This window comes from Loxodonta africana, chromosome 24 (genome assembly GCF_030014295.1).
Source record: "Loxodonta africana isolate mLoxAfr1 chromosome 24, mLoxAfr1.hap2, whole genome shotgun sequence".
In the NCBI taxonomy this organism is placed as follows: Eukaryota; Metazoa; Chordata; class Mammalia; order Proboscidea; family Elephantidae; genus Loxodonta; species Loxodonta africana.
This window is the reverse complement of record NC_087365.1, coordinates 48,277,180-48,304,622: the sequence shown is the minus strand read 5'-3', so window position 1 is coordinate 48,304,622 and position 27,443 is coordinate 48,277,180. Positions and strand designations below refer to the sequence as shown.

The 27,443-nt window shown below is 47.0% G+C and overlaps 2 protein-coding genes across 6 annotated transcripts in view; one reads left to right on the top strand and one right to left on the bottom strand.

The window, feature by feature from the left end:
• ZNFX1 (zinc finger NFX1-type containing 1) overlaps positions 1-6,113 on the top strand; it is a 30,236-nt gene extending 24,123 nt beyond the window's left edge. For all 5 annotated transcript variants that reach the window (XM_064276186.1, XM_064276187.1, XM_064276185.1 and 2 more), the window contains 3 exons: positions 326-436; positions 767-862; positions 2,621-6,113. In XM_064276186.1, coding sequence (XP_064132256.1) covers positions 326-436; positions 767-862; positions 2,621-5,062 — 2,649 coding nt within the window. In that variant the 3' untranslated portion in view covers positions 5,063-6,113. The remainder of the gene's footprint in view (positions 1-325; positions 437-766; positions 863-2,620) is intronic.
• A 1,102-nt stretch (positions 6,114-7,215) lies between these two features.
• Positions 7,216-26,236, bottom strand: DDX27 (DEAD-box helicase 27). Its single transcript, XM_010591788.3, has 21 exons — positions 26,061-26,236; positions 23,506-23,652; positions 21,357-21,416; positions 20,904-21,102; positions 20,581-20,627; positions 20,368-20,454; positions 19,470-19,575; positions 17,210-17,383; positions 16,253-16,403; positions 14,622-14,721; positions 14,322-14,463; positions 13,364-13,517; positions 12,456-12,537; positions 12,155-12,332; positions 10,414-10,520; positions 10,088-10,190; positions 8,973-9,067; positions 8,751-8,874; positions 8,156-8,243; positions 7,487-7,561; positions 7,216-7,353 (listed from the first exon to the last, which is right to left on the bottom strand). The coding sequence occupies exons 1-21, from the start codon at positions 26,151-26,153 to the stop codon at positions 7,335-7,337; spliced, it is 2,331 nt and encodes a 776-aa protein (XP_010590090.2). The 5' UTR covers positions 26,154-26,236; the 3' UTR covers positions 7,216-7,334.
• Between the last annotated feature and the right edge of the window lie 1,207 nt (positions 26,237-27,443).

Below are 27,443 nucleotides of genomic sequence, written 5' to 3'. Positions count from 1 at the left end.
AAGTAGCCTTCAAAAGCCAGTATGATCGAGTTTCAGCCTGCTTCTTTCACTTCCTCTCATCCCACCCTTTACTTTGCTCATGGGGTTCCTACCCCTTGTCAGCCCTGCTCCCTCTCATGGCTTGTTTTGGTTATTGTTAATTTTATTGTGGTAATATATGTGTAACGAAGTTTGCCATTTGAACCATTTTTAAGTGTACGATTCAGGGACACTAATTACCTTCACCATGTGTGCTGCCCTCATCACTCTCCGTGGATGACTAAATGTATACTTGGCTAAAAGTATGTTTTCAATAGAGAATGCTCAGCCATGTTTCTCTTCTCAGCTGCGCCCCAGTGCCAACGTGTATGATCTGGCCAAGAACTTCAACCTTGAGGTGTCTCTCTTTGAACGGCTAGTGAAAGTAAACATCCCCTTTGTCCGTCTGAATTACCAGGTGAGAAGCTGGGCCTCGATTATTACCAAATGCCTCAGAGAAGGCTCCTAGCTAAATGCCAGTAAGAGAGGTTTCATAAAAATAAAACTGGCTTAGTAATGAAATGACTATCAAACTTATTTTGTTTTCTCTTTGCTTTAAAAGATGACAAGATCAGCCTGTGTTAAGTTATTGTTGGTGGACAAAGAAGCTATTTAGATTTTGTTCTTTTTCCCTGTTATTCTTTTCAAATGTTACCTCCCCAGTTCTTCTACCAGCAACCTAGTCTTTAGAGAAATTGTCCATTTATCCCCTGCCTATGTTTCTAATGACATTCATGTCCTGTTTCAGCACCGCATGCGCCCTGAAATTGCCCGCCTTTTGACTCCCCACATTTACCAGGATCTGGAGAACCACCCCTCCGTTCTCAAGTATGAGGAGATTAACGTGAGTCTGCCCTACCTGATCTTTCTCTTGTGCTGTCAGCATCCCAGGAGGCTGTATTTTCCTCTGGATGGAAAAGGGCTTTCAGAAAAGAGGACAGCCAGCTTTTTAAAAACTGGCTTTTGACTCCTTGACTACTCCCAGATCTTTAACTGCATCTCTTTAACTGTGGCATATGCAGTTTCCTGGAACCAGAGGCTGAGGATCCAGAAGCATTTCTAAGATGTACCCTATTAAATGACTCCCTAAGTCTGCACAAAAATGAACTGTTGAGAAAGCTATCCTGAAATATAGACTATTCAGTGCCTAGGGTCTTAAAAGCTTGTAAGCAGCCATTTAAGATACTCTACTGGTTTCACCCCATTGGGAGCAAGGGAGAATGAAGAAAACCAAAGACACAAGAGGAAGATTAGTCCAAAGGACTAATGGACCACAACTACCACAGCCTCCACCAGACTGAGTTCAGCACAACCAGATGGTGCCTGGCTACAACCACCAACTGCTCTGACAGGGATCACAATAAAGGGTCCTGGGCAGAGCTGGAGAAAGACGTAGGACAAAATTCTAACTCACAAAAAAAGACCAGACTTACTGGCCTGACAGACTGGAGAAGCTGTGAGACTATGGCCCCCATATACGCTTCTAGCTCAGTAATGAAGTCACTCCTGAGATTCACCCTCAGCCAAAGATTAGACAGGCCCATAAAACAAAACAAGACTAAAGGGGTGCACCAGAACAGGGGCAAGGACTAGAAGGCAGGAGAGGACAGGAAAGCTGGTAATAGGGAGCCCAAGGTCAAGAAGGAAGAGTGTTGACATGTTGTGGGTTTGGTAACCAATGTCACAAAACAATATGTGTACTAATTGTTTAATGAGAAGCTAGTTTGTTCTGTAAACCCTCAACTGAAGTACAATGTAAAAAAAAAAAAAAGGAATTATGTTAAGAAAAAAAGATAAAAAGAAATACTCTTTCAGGTCCAAAAAAAAAAACTGGCTATCGATAGGAGGTATGATACGGAAAAGGAGCCCTAGTGGCATAATGGTTAATGTTCAGCTGCTAACCCAAAGGTGGGCAGTTCCAGCCTGCCATTCAATCTGTGGGAGAAAGATGTGACAGTTTGCTTCCCTAGAGATTTACAGCCTTGGAAACCCTATGGGGCAGTTCTGCTCTGTCCTATAGGGTCGCTATGAGTTGGAATCGACTCGATGACAGCAGATTTTTGTTTTTTTAAATAATATGGAAGTTGGGAATACAGAATCCTGGCTCTGCCACTTAATAGCTGTGTAACCTTTAGCAAATCGTGTGAGAATTCTGAGCCTCAGGGCCGTTTTCTGTAAAATGAGAATAACAGTTCCTATCTCATTATTTTGTTGTCTTGAAGGAGAATGTATGTAAAGCAGTTAGCACAGTGCAGTGCTCAATAGGTTAGCTCATCTGTTTTCACTGTTATCATCATCATAGAAAATCCCTAAGCTATCTCAGTTCTGTTCTGGGTGGTTATCTTAAATATTAATATCAGACAAGTATTTTGAAAACCATTTTGCTGTCTGTTATGGCCCCAAAATAAAGCACATAGTGACTCATTAACTTCAGAACTAATCATTGTGATGTGGAGTATACAGAAAGCACTCCCAAGGTCTGCCTCTGGTGCAGTCAACCTTGTCCTGTGTACAGGTGGCTGATGCACGTGAGGCTAGGAAGAAAAAAACTGCCGGCTGCCGTGAGTGGACCTTCTAACCTGTCACTTCTTTTCCTTTTCAGGGAGTCTCTTCCAACCTTTTCTTTGTAGAACACAACTTCCCTGAGCAGGAAATCCGAGAAGGCAGAAGCCACCAGAATCAGCATGAGGCTCACTTTGTGGTAGAGCTGTGCAAGTACTTCCTGTGCCAGGAATACTCGCCCTCCCAAATCACCATCCTCACCACCTACACCGGCCAGCTCTTCTGCCTGCGCAAACTCATGCCTGCCAAGACATTTGCTGGTGTCAAGGTCCATGTCGTGGATAAGTACCAAGGGGAAGAGAATGATATCATCCTCCTCTCTCTCGTGCGGAGCAACCAAGAAGGCAAGGTGGGATTTCTCCAGATCTCCAACCGCATCTGCGTGGCCTTATCCCGGGCCAAGAAGGGGATGTACTGCATCGGAAACATGCAGATGCTGGCCAAGGTGCCCTTGTGGAGCAAGATTATCCATACCCTTCGAGAGAACAATCAAATAGGCCCCGCACTCCGTTTGTGCTGCCAGAACCACCCTGATACCCACACTTTGGTGTCCAAAGCTTCTGACTTCCAGAAAGTGCCTGAAGGAGGCTGTAGCCTGCCCTGTGAGTTCCGGCTGAGCTGCGGGCACGTCTGCACCCGGGCCTGCCACCCCTATGACTCCTCGCACAAGGAGTTCCAGTGCATGAAGCCCTGCCAAAAGATAATCTGTGGAGATGGGCACCGGTGTCCCCTTGTTTGTTTCCAGCAGTGTCAGCCTTGTGAGGTGAAGGTGCCCAAAACCATTTCTCGGTGTGGCCATGAACAAATGGTCCCTTGTTCTGTGCCTGAGTCAGATTTCTGCTGCCAAGAGCCTTGCCCCAAATTCCTGACATGCGGGCATAGGTGCAGCCACCCATGTGGTGAGAAATGTGTGCAGTGGTGTTCAGAAATGGTCACCACGGAACTCAAATGTGGGCATAGTCAACAAGTGGAGTGTGCTCAGGTGGAGGCCATTAAGTATGGTCTGCCAGTCAAGTGCATCACAAAGTGTAGCACCATTTTGGACTGTGGGCATCCTTGCCTTGGCTCCTGCCACAGTTGTTTTGAAGGGCGCTTCCATGAACACTGTCAGCAACCCTGTGAGCGCCTGCTCATCTGCTCACACAAGTGCCAGGAGCCGTGCATCGGTGAATGCCCTCCCTGCCAGCGGACCTGCCAGAACCGCTGTGTCCACAGCCAATGCAAGAAGAAGTGTGGGGAGCTGTGCAGCCCCTGTGTGGAACCCTGTGTCTGGCGTTGCCAGCACTACCAATGTACCAAACTCTGCTCTGAGCCCTGTGACCGACCCCCATGCTATGTGCCTTGTACTAAGCTGCTACCCTGCGGCCACCCTTGCATTGGTTTGTGCGGGGAGCCGTGTCCCAAGAAGTGCCGTGTCTGTCACCAGGACGAGGTTACCCAGATCTTCTTTGGCTTTGAGGATGAGCCCGATGCCCGCTTTGTGCAGCTAGAAGACTGCAGCCACATCTTTGAGGTGCAAGGCCTGGACTGCTATATGAATGAGCAGAAAGACGATGAAGTTGCCATCAGACTGAAAGTCTGCCCTATCTGCCAGGTGCCTATCCGCAAAAACCTAAGGTATGGAACCAGCATCAAACAGAGGCTGGAGGAGATTGAAGTCATCAAGGAAAGGATCCAAGGCTCAGCAGAGGAAATCGCCACCAGCCAGGAACGACTTAAGGCCCTGTTGGAGAAGAAGAACCTCTTCTACCTCTGGCTTCCTGAAGAATTCCTGATGCTAAAGAAGAAGCTGGCCCAGAAAAATCTGTCAGTGAAGGGCCTAGGGCTTGTTGAGAACTGCATCAGCTTCTACGACCGCTTGGCTGGCCTGTGGGATTCCCTGAAAAGGGTGCATGTCTTAGAACAAAACAATGTGAGCTATCGACTAAACCAGGTTCATGAGTGGCTAGGAAAGAAGCGTCTGAGCTTTACCAGCCAGGAACTGGGTGACCTCCAAAGTGAAATCCAGAGGCTCACATTCCTGGTGAACCTCCTGACCCGCTGCAAGATGGCAGAGGGGAAGGTGAAAGGTAGTGTAGCAGAAGAGGTCTCCAGTGTCCGAAAGATCCTCATGAGCACATGTAAGTTCACCGAGGAGGATGAACAGCTTGTGCAGGAAAAGATGGAAGCTCTGAAAGCCAGCCTTCCCTGCTCTGGCCTGGGCATCTCAGAGGAAGAGCGAGTGCAGATTGTCAATGCCATGGGTTATCCTCGTGGCCACTGGTTCAAGTGCCCCAATGGCCACATCTACGTGATCAGCGATTGTGGGGGAGCCATGCAGAGGGGCACGTGTCCTGACTGTAAGGCGGTGATTGGCGGCATAAATCATACCCTGGAGAGGAGCAACCAGCTGGCTCCTGAGATGGATGGAGCCCAACATGCTGCTTGGTCTGAAACTGCCAACAACCTGATGAACTTTGAGGAGATCCAGAGGATGATATAGCACGATGGCATACCCACCGCTGCCTTTTGCCCTGGCCACTGTATGGCTAGGGGCCACTTTCTTAGGAAGGAACTGAAGTTTGTTTTTTATTATTGTCCACTTAATCTTAGCACCTGTTTAAGGATCCACTTTTAGGACTTGCCCATATTTGTTTCTAGATTTACCCCTGCGCTAGAGTAAGCACTTTACCTCCAGAACTGAGAGCAAAGTTAACAAATTTCTCCTATTTTTCCCTTCTGCAAGTGAGTGGACAGACTACCTGGGACATGTATGGCTTCCACCCAGGCTACCCAGTGGGATCTCTGGGTCATGATTTGTCAGATGTTTTTTCTGCCATGCTGCCAGGCAGTTTGAGTTAAACAGACTGATCCTCCTTGCCAGACCCTAACTTGCAGACTAAATTTCATTCTAATAAACAGGCCCAGGGGAGTTGTTTATGAACCATTAGCCTTTCAAGGAGCACAAGAATCCCTCCTGCCCAGTTCCTTGGGCACCCTTACTCCAGGAGACAGAGGCATGTAATCCCACCAAGACCTCACCAACCCTGACCCACTCACATGGTCACTGAGAGGGGAAGCGTGGCCCTCCCACATGTGGGGGCTTCTGCTGCAGGCCCAGGCTAACTAAGGAGTGATCCCTGGACTTTGACTTGCATTTTGGGACGGTGGGGGCTTTGCCCGCAGTGGGACAGTGTCAGTAGCAGGGCTGGTTTCCCTAGGCCCCGAATGAAACTAAACTCACATTTGGAACCAGAAGCCCCTCTCCAGAATGTGACCCCTCATCCCATCACCCTCTACTGCAGCTTTCACCTGGGCAGGGCGAACATGGCAGCAGCTTCTGCCCCGTACCAGAAGCCAGCCCCCAGGCCTCCCGCCCTTGTATGCATTCGTTCGTTCCCTCAGTCCAGTGTTCCCTCGAACACTTAGGCATCTCAGGTCCTTTCTAATGTTGGCGCGGGAAACCTCCCTTTCTTACATATGCACTTCCTTTTTTGTCTTTACTATGCACTTTAGCCTCTAAAGCCAATTAATAAAAACGATGACTGAGAAAATCACTGGTCTGCTTGTCCTCAACTGTTAAAAGCAGCTCAGGTGGCTTGGGGGCAGGGAAGGCACTGCCTGCAGTGAGACCATTTTATTCTATGGAGGTATATCGAGCTCTTAAAAAAACAAAAATGACAGTACATGGGTTTGCACTTGGCTTTTTCAGCCAACAGTCTGGCTTGGGGAACCTTCCATAAGGCACATGCAGACTAGGGCCTGGACCAGCCTCCATCCTGCAGGTGCGCTGTCATCCCCTCGAGGACTTCAGTGCGGCCTATAGGAGTGGCTTTGAACACACTCTTTACAGTATGTGCTACTGGGTAACTATTGTCATTTTTTAAACTGGGGTGGGAATTTTACATCACCCTGAAATTATATATGACATGAAGTAGTGTCCCTAAGAAGTGCACCATAGCTTTCATCTAATTCTCAAAGGGACCTGTGATTGAGAAAAGGATGAGGACCACTATTCTACATGGTAGAAGCTGTTTTTGCAACAAGGAGCTTACAGCATCAGAGCCCCTACTGCGGCCCTTGCGCACCCATCTCTGCAGCAGCACTTTGACAGCGCAGTGCTAAGAGCTCAGTATGAATTTCAAAAACCTGCATTCCCAGCTGTGCAACCTTGGAAGGTTACTCAGTCTTTCCAAGCCTCTGTTTTCTTATCTGCAAAATGGGAGAATAGTAGTACCTTCTTCATGGGAGTGTAGTGATTCGAATGAGAGTGCTGGGCACACAGAATGTCTAGCACACGACTGGTGCTCAGTAAGTGGTAGCTTTTATTTCCAGGACATCAGAGAACACCATTTAGCAAGAATGTCCTCACTCCACAGCTAGTTCGTCCACAAGCACAAAGATTGTCGACTTGTTCCACGTGAGAATGCCAAGCTAGCAGACTGGGGGTAGGGCTTCTTGTTGGGGAAGGACATACAGCCATGTCTATCCAATCAGACTGAATCCTTTCCCCCTCCTCAGAAATACTCTGCCGGTTCATATATTCTTCATGTGAAAGCTCATTAGCAAGAAGGGAGCCTTAGCTGATGGATGAAAATGCTGAGCAAAGAGCTATATGCCACCCCCGTTTTTTTTCAATGCACAAATGACACAGACTTCTTAACATTGCCAACAGTCTTTTTTTACAGATGGAGAAAAGACAGGCCAAGCCAGGATGACTTCCCACAGGGAAGGGATTTCAGGGCTGCCCCACCAACTTTCTCAGGTCACCACAGCTACTTCCTCCTCTTATACCTATTAAGAAAATCAGCAGAATTAAGACCAACCGCCAAGACTACAAAGAGGAAGAGACTCCTTTCCCAGAAAACATTTCTACTCCAACTCCAAACAGTCACAACCCCTGTCCTTCCAAAACTGCAAACATTACCTGGATTTAGATTTAAAGTTTCCTCCTCGCCTCTTGTGGGACAAGCCCAGCTTTTTCCTCTCTTCAAAGGAAGGGCTGCAAGAGAAGATGAGAAGCTGAAACAGGCAAACTGGGGGACAGACAGATGCCACCTCCCAACCACAGCCAGCTCCACCTGCACAGGGATGGACACTTTCAGGGCCTGGCCTGTACGCATTTCTACCTGGTAATGTGGGCCTGTGGAAGTCAGGGCTCAGCTTTAAAACAAAATGGAAGAGGTTCTTCCTTTTCCTGCATATAATAAAACTATTTGGGAAGCTTAGTCCCTCCCCATGTTCCCAAGAGCAAGCGAGGATTCTTTTATGTTTGGAGTTCTACAGGGCTGACCCTGAGATGTTAGCACTACCTCTCAGGGGAATGATGTATTTCCGAACCCGAAAATGTGCCAGTTCCCTCCAAGGCAGGAAGGCCTCAACACTGCCATGAGCAGCAGTACTAACACCTCCTCTCCTGTTCTCACCCTGGGCTCCGCAGAGGGTTGTGGGAGGAGGGAGAAAGAGGGCACATGAGCCCTTGAAATTACATACTATAAAGCTCTGTGTGCATGAGAATTAGGGGTGGCGAAAGAGGAAAAGGAGTCACAGCTTTCATCAAAATTCCAAAGGGTCCCACGAAGACTTAAAACCCTACCCAGCTCGATACTGTTTCAGGGCCTTCTTGCTAGTGTTGGTGAGCTCTTCGTCAAATACGGATTTCTTCGCCGGCCTCTGCTTCTTGGCTGTGCACAGAGAGAATGGGTTGGATATGGCCGTGTTTGGCCCAAGTTCCAAAATCCCCTTAAACTCAGGACAATGGCTCCAAGCTCAGTCGATGCTCTAGGGTGATGACTTACTTATTGACATGAAGGCAGTCATCAAATCTCAGCAGAGAAGTGATAAGGAATCAGAAGAACCAGGTGTTTGCAAGAATCCAAAATGGAATGGACCACTTAGACCAGAAATGGGCCAAAGGCTGTCTTAATTCTATCCTTACCCAACTCCTCCAAGTAGCAGTTAAGGACTTAGGCTCTGGAATCAAAAAGGCCAGGGTTCAAATCCTATTCTCCCCACTAACCATGGGGTCATTCTTTTATTGGAGCCAGTAAGAGAAGGACAGCTGTATACACTGTGCATAATTATTCAAAAAACGTGGGATGTTATCATCCCTCAAATTCTCTCCCTGACCACAAGCACAGGTTTCAGGGAGAACATTCCTATAAGCTCCTACAGGCTCCCTGACTACCTACTAGGGCCTCTGGCAGGCTCGTCCTCAGGCATTGCTCGGGCCCTCTTGGCCCTACGGCTCCTCTTGGCCAACCGCTCAGCGAACATCTGCGCCTTGAGAATTTCAAACTGGGATCTTTCCTCCGCCTGGGGAACAGGGTAAGATGTAAGGGCGGAAGAGGCCAGGTAGCCCCCAACCCCCCGCCACCGTGCAGGGACCAAACTCCAAAAGGAAGGCTGCTCACTGTCATTTCCCCCTTTTTCTTGGCATCCTTCATAAACTTCTTCCGTTTCTTCTTTCCTCTTAAGGCTAAGTCAAACTCCTGCAGAGCCTTGGCAACTGGGAGGAGAAGAGAGCATGAGATTTCAGGAACCATTTTATATTTATTTTAAAACATGCGATAAGAGGTGCACATAGACTGAAAGTGGTCATAAGGGCTTAAAATGAAAAGCGGGAATCACTTTGTCTTTGGTGGTCACTGCCGTCTCAATCAACAACATGCTTTTTCCACTATATCCCAATTAAGCCATCTGAGACAGTCATTATTCATCCACCTCCAGTTATCAAAAATGAGGATTTAGTCACTTATACTACCTCACAAGGAGCCCTGGTGGCCCAGTGGTTAAGCACTCAGCTGCTAACCAGAAGGTCAGAGGTTCAAACCCCCCAGCTACTCCACAGAAGAAAGATGTGGCCATCTGTTTCCATAAAGACGACAGATTTGGAAACCCTGTGGGGCAGTTCTACTCTGTCCTACATGGTCGGTATGAGCTGGAGTCGACTCGACTACTGCAATGGGTTTTATACTACCCGATGCCTTCCCACCAGTATAGTTATTATTCCTAACAGAAAAATTTAACATATATATACACAGTTATCATCAGATAAAGACAGTCTCTCTTGTTTTTTAACCATTTTATTTTTGTTGTTGAGATAAGGACAGTATTTCTTAACTGCCTGCTATACCCTCCATGGAGGGCAATTTTGCAATACCTAACAAAATTGCAAATACACACTCTCTGACTCAGCAATTTCACCTGTAGGAATTTATTGTGCAAGTCAGAGATACTTGCTTAACTGTGAGACGGCGTATTAGAGAAGTTTTTACTAAGTCGCTGTTCATAAACAATCTCAATGTCCCTCAACAGGGGACTAGTTAAATAAATTATGTCCTACCTATATGATGGAAAACCATGTAGCCATTGGGGGAAAGCAGCTATATATACGCGTATGTAAAATGATCTCAAAGTTATGAAGTTAAGTGAAAAAAATGTGTCCAACAACGTGAGCTCATTTGTATTAAAAAATGACGGCAGGAGAGAGAGAGAGGGAATTTGTATTAAATATCTCCTGACTTACTCTTCTCTTTCTTCCTCTCTTCTTTGGTCTGGAACCAGCTCCTCTCTGGCTCTTGGTTTTGGGCCTCCTTCCCCTTCTCTAGGAGCCGCTTTGCTGTGTTGATCTGTGGGACAACAAAAGGAGTCGGTGTGGCCACTACCTGCCATGAAACCTGCATCTGATAACAAATAACATGGCAGCAGCAGGAAGCCACTGCCTGCCAGGGCTTGGGGCTCTGATGATATGTTTGCCAGATGAAAGCTGTCAGAGGAGTGGAATGAATAGGGAGCAATGCAACGTGCTTCCTGAGACAGCACTGCAGGCGAGCGGCCTGCTCACAGCCTCACCTGGGCTTCCGACTGCTGGATCTCCTTCTCCTCAGCCTCCAGCTGCAGGACGGCATACACATCCTTCTCCATTTTCTCAATCTTGTCCCGAAATTTGAGGATGACATCTTGAGGGAAGAAAATAAAAAGGATTTAAAAATGAGGGTGAGAATGCGTCGAAAGTCAGAGTAGCAGGGATGGGGGTCTGGGGACCATGGTTTCAGGGGACTTCTAGGTCAACTGGCATAATTAAGAAAACATTCTACATCCCACTTTGGTGAGTGGCATCTGGGGTCTTAAATGCTAGCAAGCGGCCACCTAAGATGCATCAATTGGTCTCAACCCACCTGCACCAAAGGAGAATGAAGAACACCAAAGACACAAGGTAATTATGAGCCCAAGAGACCAAAAAGGCCATATAAATCAGAGACTACATCAGCCTGAGACCAGAAGAACTAGATGGTGCCCCGCTACAACCGATGAGAGCTGTGACAGGGAGCACAACTGAGAATCCCTGATGGAGCAGGAGAGCAGTGGGATGCAGACCTCAAATTTTTCTAAGAAGACCAGACTTAATGGTCTGACTGAGACGAGAAGGACCCTGGAGGTAGTAGTCCCCAGACCTTCTGTTAGCCCAAGACTGGAACCATTCCCAAAACCAACTCTTCAGACATGGATTGGACTGGACTATAAGACAGAAAATGATACTGGTGAGGAGTGAGCTGCTTGGCTCAAGTAGACACATGAGACTATGTGGGCAGCTCCTGTCTAGAGGGGAGATGAGAACACAAAGGGGGACAGAAGCTGGCTGAATGGACACGGGGAATACAGGGTAGAGGGAAGGAGTATGCTGTCTCATTAGGGGGAGTGCAACTAGGAGTACACAGCAAGGTGTATATAAATTTTTGTATGAGAGACTGACTTGATTTGTAAACTTTCACTTAAAGCACAGTAAAAAATAAATAAGGGTGAATGCTGGGTACCCACTGCCATTGAGTCAATTCTGACTCATAGCAATCCTATAGGACAGAGTAGAACCGCCCCATAGGGTTTCCAAGGCTGTAATCTTTGTGGAAGCAGGCTGCCACATCTTTCTCATAGGAGTGGCTTTTGGTTAGCAGCCAACCACTTACACCAGGGTTCCTTAAATGCTGTGTAGTGGATGAAAATTACATAGAGCTGTATTTACTAACATAGAAAACTTTATATGCGTGACTTCTCTATTTAATGCCCCACAAAGAATTCCTGTTGCTCTTGGAATAAATTCTAAACTTCTAAGAGTAGTCCCTGCCTACCTCTCTCATCTGTTTATTTCCCCATTGCTCATCACACCCTGGGCTCTCTGACCTGCCTTCTCTTTTATACACACAGTTTGCTCTTGCAGTGGGCACAGAAGAACAAAAAGAACGAAAGATACCCTAAGAGAATGAGACCTGACCTCCTCCCCATCCTGTACCCCCAACAACAGGAAAGGGTTAGCAGGGATTTTGCCCTAAGAAGAGACCTTTCCTTTCCAAAGGCTGGAAAAATAACTGAGTGCGGCAGTATTTACAGCTCTATCATTTATTTCCCTTTAGACAGGGAGATGGAAACAGGTGAGGTGAGACCTGCCTAAGAGCTGGGATACAAACCTGGCTCCTGACTACAAGGTATCTGCTCTCACCCACTACCCTCTAACCCATCCCCCCCGCATAGGTCTGATCCAGGGCCCTGCCCACCCACACAAACCACCCTGAGCCACTCCGATCACGGTGCTGCTCACCTTGAGGCAGGATCCGGGCCTTCACAGGGGCCTTGGCAGACTTCACAATCTCCTTCAGCATCTTCCGCTCCTCTTCTCCCACCAGAGACACCGAGCGCCCAGCCCTGCCGGCACGCGCTGTCCGTCCCACCCGGTGGACATAGTGCTTGACAGTGTTGGGCATCGTGAAGTTGATTACCTAGGAGGTCAAAATGGAGCATCAGTCAGACCTGGAAGAAGGGGCGGGGCGGGGGGGGGGAGCGCTGTGAAAGAAGGTAAAGAGGCTCCCACCAAAAGTTTAAGGAAGACAGGGCTCACTCACCGTTTTCACACCCTCAATGTCAAGTCCACGGGCTGCCACGTCTGTGGCCACTAAGATGTCAATCTGTTCATCCTTAAAGCGCCTAAAAACAGCCATAGATAGAGCTGCTCACCCCGATGCCCTACTCTGCAGGGGCCTGAGACAGCAGAGGGCTCAGTGGGTGCAGACTAGCACAGTGGGTGGATCCTACAAGGCAGCCCATCTGATACTCACACCCGCCCTTGCACAAACCATCAAGTACAGCAAACACAGCTTTGAGTATATAACCTTAAGCGGTAATTCTCACACATAATAAAGTTCGGTAACCACTAAGCTAGACTATCGGAAGCAGCACATGCAAATGTCTTAGCCTTTCTTTAAAAAACAACACTCAGTTCCCTTGATGAACGGGGTGGGTGGAGAGATCGGAAGGGCTCCTCCTTGCCTACTGGGTTCACTCCTTTCTGCTTTATTACAATGCCCCCCAAAACTGAGTCTCTCCGTTATTGTGAAGATTAAACAGGAAACCACGTGGAACAGGACAGCACAGGGTATGGTGAAGTAGATGCCCAGGCAATGGCTGCTGGCTCTAACTTTTGTTCTATCAGGCCAGGTGCATCCTCTGCTCTGGGAAAGCTCTCAGGTACAGACAACCAGCTCTGTCTTTCCAAGTGGAGTTTCCTGTTGTGGCCCCACTCTACAGCTCCCACACACAAGTCATGGAGCACAAGCATCGCCTTCTGTGAACCTACAAAGTCAGAGGTCTCGATGTATGGAAAACATGACCTGACAGGGCTTAATGTTTTTAAAGTGGGCAACTGAGGACTTGGCGTACCCTGCTCTAACATAGCTCTAACATAGTCCTCTGGTTCCTATTTTTCATTTGTCAAGCGAGGAGCGCCCTCTCCGGCCCTGCTGCGGAGCCTCACCGGAGGGCCTCCAGCCGCTGCGTCTGTGACAGGTTGCCGTGGAGCTCGCCCACCTGCAGCCCCATGAGGCCCAGGAGGATATGCATGCGGTGGGCCTGCTTCTTGGTCTGGGTGAAAAGCATCACGTGGTCGCTGAAGGTCCTCGTCAACAGAGCTGGCAGGGGGACAGGAGTGAGCAGGCAGCTGTCTCTGAGTCTCCTATGTGACTCCCATACCCTCCCCACCTGCTAGGTGCCAGGCGCTGTGCCTGGCACGGGAGACAGGCAAGGCCCCTGCCCCTGTGAAGTCATACTACAAGGCAGAGACTGAGGCCAGTGCCCAGGGGTGAGAAATACATGAGAGAGTGAAGGGAGGAGGGGGGTCACCCACAGGAAGATCTGGGGGAAGCTTCCAGGCAGAGGAAACAGCAAACGTAAAGGCCCCAAGTTTGGTGGGTTTGAGAAAGAAGGTAACCATGGCTGGACAGCAAGGCCCGAGGTGGGGAGGGCTATCACAGGAGTCTGGCGGGACCTGCTAGGGAGCTCGGATTTTAGCAGCGGAAGCCACTGGAAGGTTCTGAATAGGGAAGTAACAGAAGCAAATGTTCGCGTACATGCGATCACTTCAAGTGGCTTGTGTTGTGGTGGCGTTAGGCAGTGGGCAGAGTGGAAGCAGGTGAACGGTCAGGAGGCCCTTGCAGTGATCCAGGGACAGACAGGAGTGGCCTGGACTGAACAGCCAGAGGGGCAGGTGGTGGGAAGTGGCTGGGAGTTCAGCAGCACATAGAAAGTACTAGATGCTGGGAGGGAGGTGAGGTGAAGAGAGAGGAGGAAGGACTCGTGCAGAAAGCAGAGCAGCGGCGATGCCACTTACTAGGTCAGGAAGACTGGGAGGAGGTGGCACACGGAAAAAAACAGTGTGGACACCAGGAGGCCAGGGACTCGCCCACTCCCACTCCCAGCCTGACCCTCGGCTTCACCTGCCACAATGGCTTCCCGGTCCCCCTCCCGATTGGGCCGGATCCGGATGAACTCCTGCCGCAGGAAGGGAGCCACATCCGTGTTGCTGTTCACGAATATGCGGACAGGATTTTTCAAAGAGACCGAAGCCAGATCTTTCACCTGCCAAGCACAACGACAGAGATGGTCACCCCTCTGTGAGAAGCGGGGAAGAGGTGACACTGTGCTTGTACTCGTCCCGGACAACCGCCCTCAAGCCCAGCCCAGGCCCTCCAGACTGGCCTTCCATTCACAGCCCCAAGGGGAATCCTGCAGCCCACCTCATCCGTCATCGTGGCTGAGAAGAGCATGGTCTGGCGGTGGTGGGAGCACATTCGGATAATCTCCTTCATCTGCTCCTCAAAGTACTCATCCAGCATCCTGGCAGGCAGGGTGAGGAGGGAAACTGTAAACACGGACTGAGCTCTCTTCTGTCACAGTAGTGCAGAGATAGAAAGGACCAGACAGGCCTTTGTTTTGTGGTTGTTGCGAGTTACGTTTCAGTCTCGCATATTTTATTACTCTCATTACTATTGCTGGGGAGCAGTGGCGGCTCAGTGGTAGAACGCTTGCCTTCCATGCAGGAGACCCAGGTGTAATTCCCAGCCAGTGTACCCCAGGCACAGCCACCGCTTGTCTGTCAGTGGTGGCTTGCCTATTGCTGTGATGCTCAACAGGTTTCATCAGAGCTTCTGAATAAGACAAAGTAGGAAGAAAGGCCTGGCGATCTACTTCCAAAACAGCTGCCAAAGAAAACTGTCCAGATCACAACAGCTGATTCTCGTCGTGCGTGAGGTTTCTATGAGTCATGGGCCAACTCAAGAGCAGCTAACACCAACAACATCAATACTGCTATTATTATTTTAACTTTTCACCAAGAATTACCGTTATATCATATTGGCTTGATCTTTTTTTTTTTTCTGATTTACAAATAATTCAACATAACACTTCACCCCTAAGTATTTCAGCAAAATAAGAACAATGACCTACATGGCCAATGCCATTACCACACCCAGAAAATTTAACAGTGCTTGAATAATATCTAAAGTAAAGTCCCTATTCAAATGCCCCAACTGTGCCCAAAATGTCATCTGATAGCCATCACTTAATTTTTTAGTTCAGGAACCAAAGTTCATGCACTACATTTGGTTGTCATGTCTCTTTCCAAACCAAAATATCCAAACCCACTGCCATCGAGTCAATTCTGACTTAGCGACCCTATAGGACGGAGTAGAACTGCCCCACAGGGTTTCTAAGGCTATAATCTTTACAGAAGCAGGCTGTCACAACTTTCTCCTGCAAAGCAGCTGGTGAGTTTGAACAGCACTTAACCGCTGTGCCAAGGCTCTTTGGAAAAGTCTCCTCACTCCACCTTTTATTTTTTGGTCCTTCATGACACTGACACAGAAGAGCCCAGTCTGTTCCGTGGGACGCCTCACCAGCAGGACTTGCCTAGCCATGTCCTGGTGACTGGGCTCAGTCCAGTCCTGCTGGGAGGAAGTGGCGGGGTGCAGCTGACCGTGTGCGGCACCAGCCCTGCAACGGGAGCCCAGAGCATCCGTGTTCCAGCACCACCAAAGCGAGTCTGAGCAGCTGGTTAAGGTGGTGTCTGCCAGCTCTCTCTCTCTACCATGAAGGAACCTTTTTCTCTGGAAATAATCTGTAATCTGTGAGAGCAGAGTTTGATTCCAATTTTTCAGGTGGCCTATTCTTTCTGCATTTCACCCTCTAGGACAGGCTCCAGTCTAGGATCAGGTATGGCATTTAGTGGTCATGTCTCCTTAGGCTAAATCATTTCCACAGCCTCTCTTGGTCTTTTGAAGCACTGACATTTTCAGGACGGAGGCTAACGTCTGAGGGCAGGGCCTTTGGGGCCTGAGAGCATGTGGGGGCCCCCACCCTTCAGATGTACCTGTCAGCCTCATCCAAGATGAGCACCTCAATGCTGCTCAGGTGGAAAGAAAGGCAGTTGTGGAGGTGATCAATGAGCCGGCCCGGGGTGGCAATGAGGATGTCAGGCGCGGCCCGAAGAGCTGCTTCCTGAGACTTCACGTCCAGGCCACCTACAGAGAGGAAATCCCATGAGGCGGCCAGGTCAGTCACTCACCTGTGTTTCCTGTGCACCTGCCACCTGCCAGGTCCCATGCCCAAGGCGAAGGAAACAGCAGAGACTGGCAGAGTCCCTGCTTGCATGGATTATTCAATATACTGGGGAGTCATTATTTTATTATGATTGTGCTAACTGCCTATAGAGTTGTTATAAGTCGGCATCAACTGGATGGCAACAAGTTAGGTTGGGTTAAGTTCAAAAACAATAAAATAAAAATGATGACACAAAGGCCTTTAGAACAGAATGACTCCAACATTCAGGTGTTGAGAGAGGCAGCTGGAAAAACTGATGATGTCCTTGTACATGTGTACAAAAATCACCTCTGATTTCCAACTGCCTGAAGACGGTAAATGGAGCTCAGGCCTACTCTGACACACACGGGGTCACCATGAGTCGGCCGCTGGAACCAAGCGAAAAGGGTACAACGAAGGAGGTCAGATCACACAACCATACTTCACTGGCAAAACGATGCCCAAAACAGTCAATACTTGATTCACCACCAGGGTTTCCATCATGATTCATAGTAACCAGCAATTAGAACCTAATCCTTTTGGTATCAAGAAAAAAAAATAACATTTTCATAACTTTTTTTATTTTTCAAGGTTGCTTAAGCCCAATCAACCCCCTGCCCCCACTATCTGCTATTAAAACGTCATCCCAGGTTGTAAGTGGATGCAATCAATACGAGGGACCCTTCCTGACACTGGTTATCCTCAGAGAACAAGGCTTCCAGCAGGCAGCCCTTGGCAGGAAACTCACCCACAGCCAGGCAGGTGGTAATGCTGCAGAACTGGGCCAGCTGCTTGGTGACAGAGTGCACCTGGATGCCCAGCTCCCGGGTCGGAACCAGCACGAGCACACGGGTCACCGCAGCCTGGCGGGGTTTGTAGATCAGACGCTCCAGGACAGGCAGGGCAAAAGCAGCGGTTTTACCTGGAAGGCAGGGCAGCAACGAGCAATGAGAAGGGGTTGGCTCCTTCAAGCTTCAGGTGTTCGCCAGCACCGAGAACCTACATATCCAGTCAGGGAGAAATGAAGCAACTAACTGTTCACATTTTTTGGTGTTAAGAACATTAATTTGTTATATATAAGAATTTTTTTTTAAATATATAAACAGGTAAAATACAGTACAACAGGAGTATATACGTATGTAAAAATTCACACTAAAGGCTGAAGGGGAGACTGGATGGCACAAACAGTTAAGTGCTGACTACCAGCCGAAAGAGTGGTGGTTTGAATCCACTCAGAGGCACCTCGGAGGACAGGCCTGGTGGTCTGCTTTCCAAAAGTCATAGCCTTGAAAACCCTATGGAGCAGTTCTACTCTGCCCACAGGGAGTCGCCATGAGTCAGAAATGACTTGATGGCAACTAACAACAATGACAAGACAGAAAGTAATAAAAACTCACAAAAATAAAATCTACCAGGACACATATACAAAGGAGCACCACACCGCTGCCTTGTGTACTGGCAGGAAAAGATACCGAAGACATCTCAAGTGAAAAAAGCCTCACGCTGAACGGTGTGTGATTTGCTACCTTTTGTATAAAAAAAGAGGGAAGTATCTATGTACTTATTTGCATTTCAATTGAAACACATTTCTATTACATTTGCATTTGAAAAAACTCTGGAAGGGGGTGGAAATTGAAGAATTTTATTGCCTACCTTTCTAAAGTATTTGATTTCTGAGCCATGTACCTGCATTATCTATTCAGAAACAGACATTTTAAAAGAGGGAAAAAAAAAAGTAAAGAAACCTATCAACACAAGCCAGGATTCCTAAAACCCTGGTTTGTCATTTCTTCAAAATACAGAAGTGAGCCAGGCCTTCTCGACCTCTGAAAAGCTGTGCTTTCATCCACCTTTACTTTAGGATAAATTACTATAAATAGAATAACTCTTAATAACACTCTGCAGAGTTAGACTATGTATTCCCCAACTGCCTCCAAAAAGACTGAATCTTTTAACCTCCTGCCAGCACTGTGTGAATGAAATTCTTGATCCTTCACAAAAATGCAGAGGCATCAGTAAAACAAAACTGTCCTTGGCTTTAGAATGCAAAGAGGCACACACTTGGCCCCAACCGGCTTTGTGGTTTGAAAGAGACCAAGTGCAGTGACCAGTGACCCAGGCAGTACCGACCACACATACTGCTGTCATTTGTCATCTGTGGCCTGAAGAGACAGGACTGAGAATGGCTGAGCCATCCCATTCAGGTCCGTGTGAAAGCTGACTGCTGTGCCCTGTGGGAACAGGCTGACTTGCCCAGTTCCCCCTTCCTTTAAGCAAGGATTTGTAGTGGGCTGGCTTTTGGCTTTGTTTCCATCACTGCAATTTATGGACTGGACAGTTCAATCTGTGTTCCCCGCCCCCACCCCGTCCCCCTGGCAGCAGCCGGACAGGCTGCTAATCCCAGTCTCCCTTGAGCTGCCCCCAGCCCTGTCTCTTAGTTCTCCACATCTGGGATGGGCAATCCAGGCTGTGCTGGGTGCTGACTCTCCTCCCAGTCTCTCCCTCCACGAGTGGTCCCCCTTCCCTCCAATTCCCTCCAGCTACAGGCACAGGGAACAGAGAGGCAGAAACAAGCTAAAGTCTGTGAAGAGCTGCTATGAAGACAAAATGGGAACAGGTCAATTCGAAGTTCCCAGAATTTTCAAAAGCCAAAAAACCAAACCAGTTGCTGTCAATGAGATTCTGACTCATGGTGACCCTGTGTGTGGGGGGTAGAGCTGCACCCCACAGGGTTTTCAAGACTGTGACCTTTTGGAAGCAAATGGTCAGGCCTTTCTTCCAAGGTGTCTTTGGGTGGGTTTGAACCAACAACCTTTCCGTTAATAGTCGAGCACTTAACCATTTACACCACCCAGTGACCCCCCAAAATTTACAAAGGGTATTAAAACCATCAATTCAGTGAACTTCTGTGAACTCCTTAAATAGTTAAAAAAAAAATTAGCAAATTGGCCTTCTGGTATCATTCTGGGTTTGACTTCTTCTGCCCCCTTGAGTCCCTATCCTTTTACCTGTCCCAGTGGCTGCACAGGCACAGATGTCCTTCCCCAGCAGACCCACAGGTATACACGCCTTCTGGATTGGGGTGGGCTGCTTGAAGCCCATGGCTGTAATGGCCTGAAGTGAAAACACAGCGTCAGACAGGAGGGAGGGGGAGTCTCAGCACAAAACAGGGCAGGTTTCCAAACAAGTGGTCACTATACCAAGCCCTCCTAGTTATTCACTCAACAAACACTTATTGCGTGCCTACTATGTGCCAAGCACTGAGTTCTAGGCCCTGAGGATGTAGCAGCAAAGCAAAGAAGTAAAACCTGCCCTCATGAATCTTACAAAAATCTGGTAAAAAGACACAGATCAAAAAATACACGTATGTCAGATGGAGATAAATGTTCTGGAGGAAAACATGGCAGTTGAGGGGGATGGGGAGTGCAGAGGTAGAACAGCCTGGACTTCGATTTAAGTCAAGTCGTCAGGGAAGATCTCATGGAGCAAAAGGATGCTGACTATTGAGTAAAGCCTGAAGGAAGTGAAGTTTCTGGGAGAAAAGTGTTCTAGGCAGAGGGAACAGCAAGTGCAAAGGCCCTGAGGAAGAAGGATGCCTGACCTGTTTGAGGGTCAGCAAGGAGGCTATTGTGGCCAGAGCAGAATATGTGCTACTAAGTGACATCAGAGGGGATGCAAAGGGGCAGGCCCTTGTAGGCCAATGTAAGGGCTTTAACTTTTACCCCAAGGAAAACTGGGAGCCACCAGAGGGCTTGGAGAAGTGGAGGGACACGATGTAACTTTTTGTTCGAGAAGGCTGTCCAGCAGCTGCGTGAACAAAAGAGCTTAGAGAGGCAAGGAGAGAAGCGAAGTGCCCCATTAGGGAGCTACTACATTAATCCCACAGCTACCAAAAGAAGCCACTACCTTCAGAAGAGGTCGGGAAAGGTTCATGTCCTGGAATGAGAGGTTCTCATCATACTGAGATGCATCTTCAAAAAATCCTCCAGCTTCCTACACCACGAAACCAAAATCAGATAATGAGAACGCAGCACAAAGGGCCCAGGAAAACCAAATGGCCTTAAAGTCCTTTCAGGTTGCAAAAAACGAGCTGCACATGGTTTCCAAGCCCACACTAACCTGTCCTTTCTTCTTCTTCTTCTTCTTCTCCTTTACTTTGAGTGTATCTGTGGAGAAAAATACAGCCAGTAACCACAGCCCATACTTACTGAGCACTTACAATCTGCTAGGCACTGTCCTAGGGGCTTTACACGGATTAACTCACTGAAACCCCACAAGAACCCCATGAGGGGACTACTCTCATTAGCCTAAAAGAGAACCTAAAGAAAGAGTTCAACACAGCCAGGAGGGGAGCTTAAATACTAACTATGCAAACCCAAGAATTCCCACAAAGTAAAGGCAGACCCCTCCCACTTCTCTGTCCCTGACTCTGCAACATCCACCTGCTTTGGTGAGGATGTTCTCATCAGCGGAGGAATAATCAGTCTCTGAATCTTCAGCTTCTGGGCCTTCCTGATCTTTCCCTTCAATGTCTTCCTGCTCCTCCAGCTCAGAGGTTTTTATCGTGTCTTTCTCCTTCTCCAACTTCTGAGCCTCTGCTTCTTTCTCCTCCTCCAACTTCCCAGATTTGGCTTCTTTATCCTAGAAAAAAATAACAGTAAAGCAAGGGCAACTACACACTCAGGGAAACCAGAACCTAAGGCAAACAATATTGTGCTCTACAGTCTTGTTAGGATGATACGTGGACTCCTGGGCAATATTAACCCTCAGCACGCAGAGAAGCCTTCCTCTACCAGCCCCACCCCAACTCAGGCCCTAAAGAGAAATCGTGGGGTCGTCTGGAGAATAAAGCTCAGGACTTAAGGACAAAGAGAATAACTGCCTTCCTTTCTCACCTCTGTTTTCCTTTTCTTCCGAACTTTCTCAATCTTCTCATCTAATGTCGTGGCTGCTCGCTGCAGATAAAAATTAAGAGATAAAAAGAAACATTCATGTGGGAATGACACAAAGCAAGGTTTCTCGGAGGGTCTCAGATTTATATTAAATGCTAATATAAAAATGACTTGCTTGTTCTGGGATAGATTAACCAATTTGTGGATTATCCATGGCAAAACACTTATTAAATAAATGGTCTGTTTGTGAAAACAATTTAAATGAAAAGGAATCAATAAGAATTCCACATTTTAGAAGGTGTTTACTATTCACAACAATATAATTACCAAGAGATGCCATATTGTATCTGACTGCTACTTGGAAAAATCCTTTCCCTTGCCAATCGGGCATAACATAGCCTTTTAACTAAAATGTTGGAATCCGAACAAAATCACATAATGTTGCATAATGTTAAAACTTTAGAAAGGTTAAGTAAATGACCAAAAAAGTCCCTGCGTCGAGTCGATCCCAACTCATAGGGACCCTGTAGGACAGAGTAAAAGTGCCCCATAGGGTTTCCAAGGCTGTAAAATCTCATCAGGGCTTCTAATCACTTTGTTCTGGTTCAAACCCCTGCTGCGAACCTGCATCTCTAACGAGTTCCCAAGTGATGCTAATGCTGCTGGTTAGGGACCAATTCTAAAAACCACTAGTACAGCAGTGGCTCTCAAAATTTATCACACTTAAGAACCACCTGGTAATCTTGTTAAACTGTAGATTCTGATCTAGTGTTTATCTGGGGTGGAAATGCAAGTTCTCAGTAGGGGTTCGAACCAGAATAAAGTCTGACCTGGTTGAAAAAAGCCCTGGTAAATCAGAGCAGCTGGTGGGTTCAAACCGAGAACCTTTCTGTTAGCATCCAAGCGCTTAACCACTGCACCACCAGGGCTCACTCAAGCTGCCATCACACTTACCATAACTGCAATGAGCCGTGTAATTATCTAACTATTTTCTACCTTGCGATACCATAAGCTTCCTAGGACAGAGTCCATAATTACACCAGGTGCCTATACCAGGGTCTGGCAACGAAGATATTTGTCACATATGAGTCTGAAATTAATTTTCATTAAAACACAGAACAGGAGAACAAACAGTTCATAATGAATTTGTAAAAAAAAATTTCTTTGGCATTCTCTGATAAAATAACAAACAGGAAAAAAAAAAAAGAAAAATCTCAAGATGACCTTGAAAAGGCAATGCTCATTTATTTCAATCAGAACAAGATCCAACAGAGCCTTGACAACAGTGCTCCAAGCAGGCAACATTTCTCTTTGAAGCATTTGGAATGGAAAAGAAGTTTGATGCATCTTCTAGCTTGTTAATCAGATTCCAAGAAATACAAGGGATCTTAGCAAAGGAACAGATAACGATGACATTTATGGGCAGCTTTGGCTGTGCTGTGTGGGAACCAGGGACCCTGAACAATAATGCCACATGAGATTGCCTGGTGAAGTGACAGAGAATGACAATATCTGCAGGCTCTCAAAAACACGATTACCCAGGTGGCCTACTAGGCTGTCTTCTGTTGCTAGATAACAAACTGATATAAATCACAACTTCTAATATTCAAAACAAAGAGTGAATGCCTTAAAAAGAGACCAGTTTAACATAGCTCTGTCCAAGTCAAGCAATTAATGCAACATTTGGTGTTCCTAAACCATTGGGCTAGTATTATCGGATTTCCTCTAAGGCTTTTTTGCTTACATTTTAATATCCACAAAAGCAAGAAGGGCCTCTGAATATATACACGGAAGCAAGCGTGAGCTCACTTCCCAGGAAGATCGGTAATGGGCATTTTATAACTGATGGCATTTTATACTGAAAGAAATAAGACATTTTTAATACTTCTTAATGTCATCTGTACACCAATGAATGTATTTGTCGGTAAAGTCTGCAATAAATCCATTTTGCATCATTTTCTATTTAGCTTGGCTTTAATCAAGACTGTAGATTATTTGTGACTATCTGTCTCCACCTGTCAAACTACACCACACATTTCCAGAGGAGCCCCAGTATCTGCTAGATACAAGCAAATGAAAAAAGATAACGAGGTACAGGTTTGATGTTGAAGCCCGCCGCCCAACCTCAAAGCCCAAGGTCTGTCAGCCTCACCTTCTTCTTGAGCTGGCTCAAGACGTCAGCCATGGCCCAGCTGCCATCATACAACCCCTCCTTCTCAGTGAAGACAAAGTCAGGGTTGAAATCAGCACTTCGGTTCTTCTGCAAGGCTTTCTGCCTTCTGCCCAACACAATGGGTCCCTGTGAAGAGGGAGAGGCAGGGTGACTATCAAGACATGGGGGGAAAATTCTCGTAAAAAGACCAGACTTAATGGTCTGACTGAGACTAGAAGGACTCAGGAAGTTATGGTCCTCAGGCCTTCTGTTAGCCCAAGACAGGAGCCATTCCCAAAGCCAACCCTTCAGATAGGGATTGGACTGGACTATGGAATAGACAATGATACTGTTGAAGAATGAGCTTCTTGGATCAAGTAGACACATAAAACTATGTTGGCATCTTTTGTCTGGAGGGGAGATAAGAGAGCAGTGGGGGTCAGAAGCTGGCCGAATGGACACAAAAATAGAGAGTCAAGGGAAGGAGTGTGCTGTCTCATTAGGAGGAGAGCAATTCAGAGTATACAGCAAGGTATGTATAAGTTTTTGTATGAGAGACTGATTTGATTTATAAACTTTCAATTAAAGCACAATGAAAAAAAAAAAGATTACAACCAAGAAAACAAAACATTCTTGGCTGGCAGAAGGTAAAGAAGACCCTACACCAGTTTATGTTGGCTTCGTTCAAGGTCTGGATAAACCGAGAAAGAAGCAGGGAGACACAGTGGGGGTAGAGGAAGAAGGGCGGCAGGGAAAGTGGAGGCGCCAGTTTTGAAATGATCGTTTTATCATATTTGCTTTAGACCTTTTTTTAAATAATAGTTTTCCATTCAAGAAATTATCTATTGAGTACCAAATGTACATGAGACCTTAGGCTAGGCACTAGGGGTGACAGAATAATCTAGATCCAGTCCCTGCTCTCAATCTCAATAAGCTGAAACCCTAGCAGGCTAATTAATAAATAGTTATCATTTCTAGAGGGCTTACTGAGTATACTATTCTTAGTTATGTATCATACATGTATATCTGTTACATATGCACAGATATGTAATCTAAGTCTCACAATAACCCTGTGAGGTGCTGCCATTATCTCCCTTTATAGAGGGAAAAGTGAAACAAAAAAAGGGAAAGTATTTGGCCTAGGGTCACTACTTGATAAATGGTGAGATTCAAGCCCAGACACTTAGGTTCCAGGGCTCAAGCTCTTATCCACTGTTCTAACATGCCTCTGAACAGACAGATGAGTAAATAGAAATTTTCAATATTATATAAGCAGTACCACAGAGGGAAATTGAGTCATTTAATCATTTTGGGAGGGGGTGGAGATATCAAGAGAGGCTTCCAAGATGAAGTCATTTATTAAGTCTGATAGATGACTAGAAGCTTCTAGACAAAGCAGAGGAAAGAGTGTTCCAGGCAGAGGAACAGGAGAGAGAAAGGCTCAGAACAAAGAACATGCAGGCTTCTGAAAAGTGAAGTAATTGAGAATGGCTGGAATGTTGACAGTGAGGGAGGAAGTCTGAAAGATGAGACTAAAGAAGGAGAAAATGAGCAGATTGTGAAGGATCTTGAAAGCACCTGAAAGTAGGCTTTGACATTGGAGAGTTTTGAGTAAGAGAGGGCTCTAATACAGTTGTGCTATGAAAAGACCACTCTGGCTGCTAAGTGGAGGATACACTAGGGGGAGGCAAGAGAAAGATGGAGACCCTCTATGTTAAGACTGCAGGTGTCCAGGCTTGGACCAGAGTGGGAGCAGTGTGGATAGACAGAGGCTCACAAGCTAGCCTGCAGAGCACTGGAGGGCAGAGAGGAGGAAAAAGCTGTCAGGGACGGCTCCAAGGTTTCTGATGGTTTTTACCACAGCTGAGATGGGAACACAGGACAAGCAGTTTGCATGAGTGAGACCACAGGTCAGCTTTGGAGGAAGCTGAATTTGAAGAGGCCAAGGGATATCCAAGCAGAGGTGTCAGGAGGCAGGTAAGATCGCCAGGAGAGGGAACCGTCTGGACTGAATCTTTGACGGGCAAGCACTCTTCATGATAGTACATGATCCCTTGTCAACTGCCATACTCCTTAGGGTCCATAACCCCCTCACTCCAACATAAGCTTCAGGAGAGCGCGTCCTTGCCCATCTTGTCCATTGCTACATCCCAACGCTTAAACTTAAGCGCACACGTTAAGTTTTCAATAAAGATTGTCTTAACGAACGAACCCTGAGGTCAGGAAGCAGGCCTGCCTTCACCCTGGTTCTCTATTACACAGGGCACGGACAGAACAAAGAGTACTGGATTAAACATCAGTTCTGTGAATGGAAGCTGAGTACACCAAAGCGACAAGGAACGGCCCCCAGGAAGGCCCCCAGCCAAGGCGCGGAGGAAAAATTAGTGGCGAGCAAACTGAGGAAGATCTTGGGGTCCTGGCGGGACCCTTCTCGGGACACCTCCCGGCCTGGCAGGGGGCTGATGAGGAGCTGGGAGCAGGGGCCTGAGGAAGCAGCCAAGGAAACTTGAGAGATCGGAACCGGGACCCTGCCCTCGCCCCCGCCCAGCTCGTACCTCCTCCTCCTCGTCTCCGGAGTCAGACTCTGGCTCCAGCGGCACATCTTCATCTTCGCCTATGGTCCCAATTAAACCCAGCTCCTCGAACATGTTGCAGCAGCAGCCACTTCCGGAGGCGAGCGCGGCGTGCTGTCAGGTCCTTACTTTTCGGCAACCTCCTCGTCGTCACTGCGCATGTGCTAAGCATCACTTCCGTTTTCAGTAAGCCCTCTGCCACGCCACCCCCTCCACTGTAGAGTGCGCATGCGGCAAACTGGACGTGGTTTGGGGGTAATGAAATCAGGAGGGCGGGGCTTTGTTTTATAGAAGCAAATTCCATAGTCTTGGCGCTCAGAAAGCAACGAAAATCTAAGTAGGCCTGTTGATCAGCTCTGTGTTTATGCCCAAAAAAGTTGTGGAAGGAAATACAATAAAGGTTTAGCAATAGTCTGGGAGTGGTAGAATTATAAGTGATTTTTATTTTTCTCTAAGTTTTATCCACAATGAACATTTATTTTTGTAATTACAAAGAAAAAACATTAACAAAAATAAGGATAGCTAATCTTTATACACTGCTTTGTGCCAGGCACTGTGCCACGCCTTTACATGTGTTAACTAATTTAATCTTTAGCAACCCCGGATGGAAGTTACCATTACTGTCCCCATTTACAGATGGGGAGATTGAGGGTCAGAGAGATCCCAAGATCAGAGCCAGTTAATATCAGTGCTGGATTATAACCCAAGCAGTGGTCCCAGAGTCTTTAGGAAAGGTCTCAGAGCTCCAGAGGAACTTTTACTCCCATCTCCACTTGTGAAATCTTTTTTTGTTTTTTGTTAGTTGAGGTCCACTCTGCTCCTTATGTATAACAGAATAAAAAGTTGCCCGGTTCTGTGCCATCTTCATGATCGTTGGTATGTTTGAGTCCACTGTTGAGTGCCTTCCAACCCAGGAGGCTCATCTTCCAGCACTATATGGAAGTATATAATATTTCCTTGTGATCCATAAGATTTTCACTGGCTAATTGTTGGGAATTTCAGAACATTTAATTGTGCTCCTGAGGAACCTGTACATAGACAAGAGGGAGTCATTCGAACAGGACAAATGGATAGTGTGTGGTTTAAAGTCAAGAAAGGTATGTGTCAGGGTTGTATCCTTTCACCATAACTATTCAATCTATAATTGGTGGGTATTCAATCTATATGCTGAGCAAATAATCTGAGAACCTGAACTATATGAAGAATAGAGCGTCAGGATTAGAGGAAGACTTGTTAACAACCTGTGTTATACAGATGACACAACCTTGCTTGCTGAAAGTGAAGAGGACTTGAAGCACTTACTGATGCAGATCAAAGACCACAGCCTTCAGCATGGATTACACCTCAACATAAAGAAAACAAAAA

What these genes read in the sequence shown, in the direction of transcription:
- DDX27 (XM_010591788.3), bottom strand. Translation starts at nt 26,153, where the DNA reads ATGTTCGAGGAGCTGGGTTTAATTGGGACCATAGGCGAAGATGAAGAT. An exon ending in CCGGGAAGCCATTGTGGCAG is followed by an intron (nt 13,518 to 14,321) that starts GTGAAGCCGAGG and finishes TCCCCCTGCCAG; the next exon opens with CTCTGTTGACGAGGACCTTC. An exon ending in TCCAGCAGTCGGAAGCCCAG is followed by an intron (nt 10,191 to 10,413) that starts GTGAGGCTGTGA and finishes GTTGTCCCACAG; the next exon opens with ATCAACACAGCAAAGCGGCT.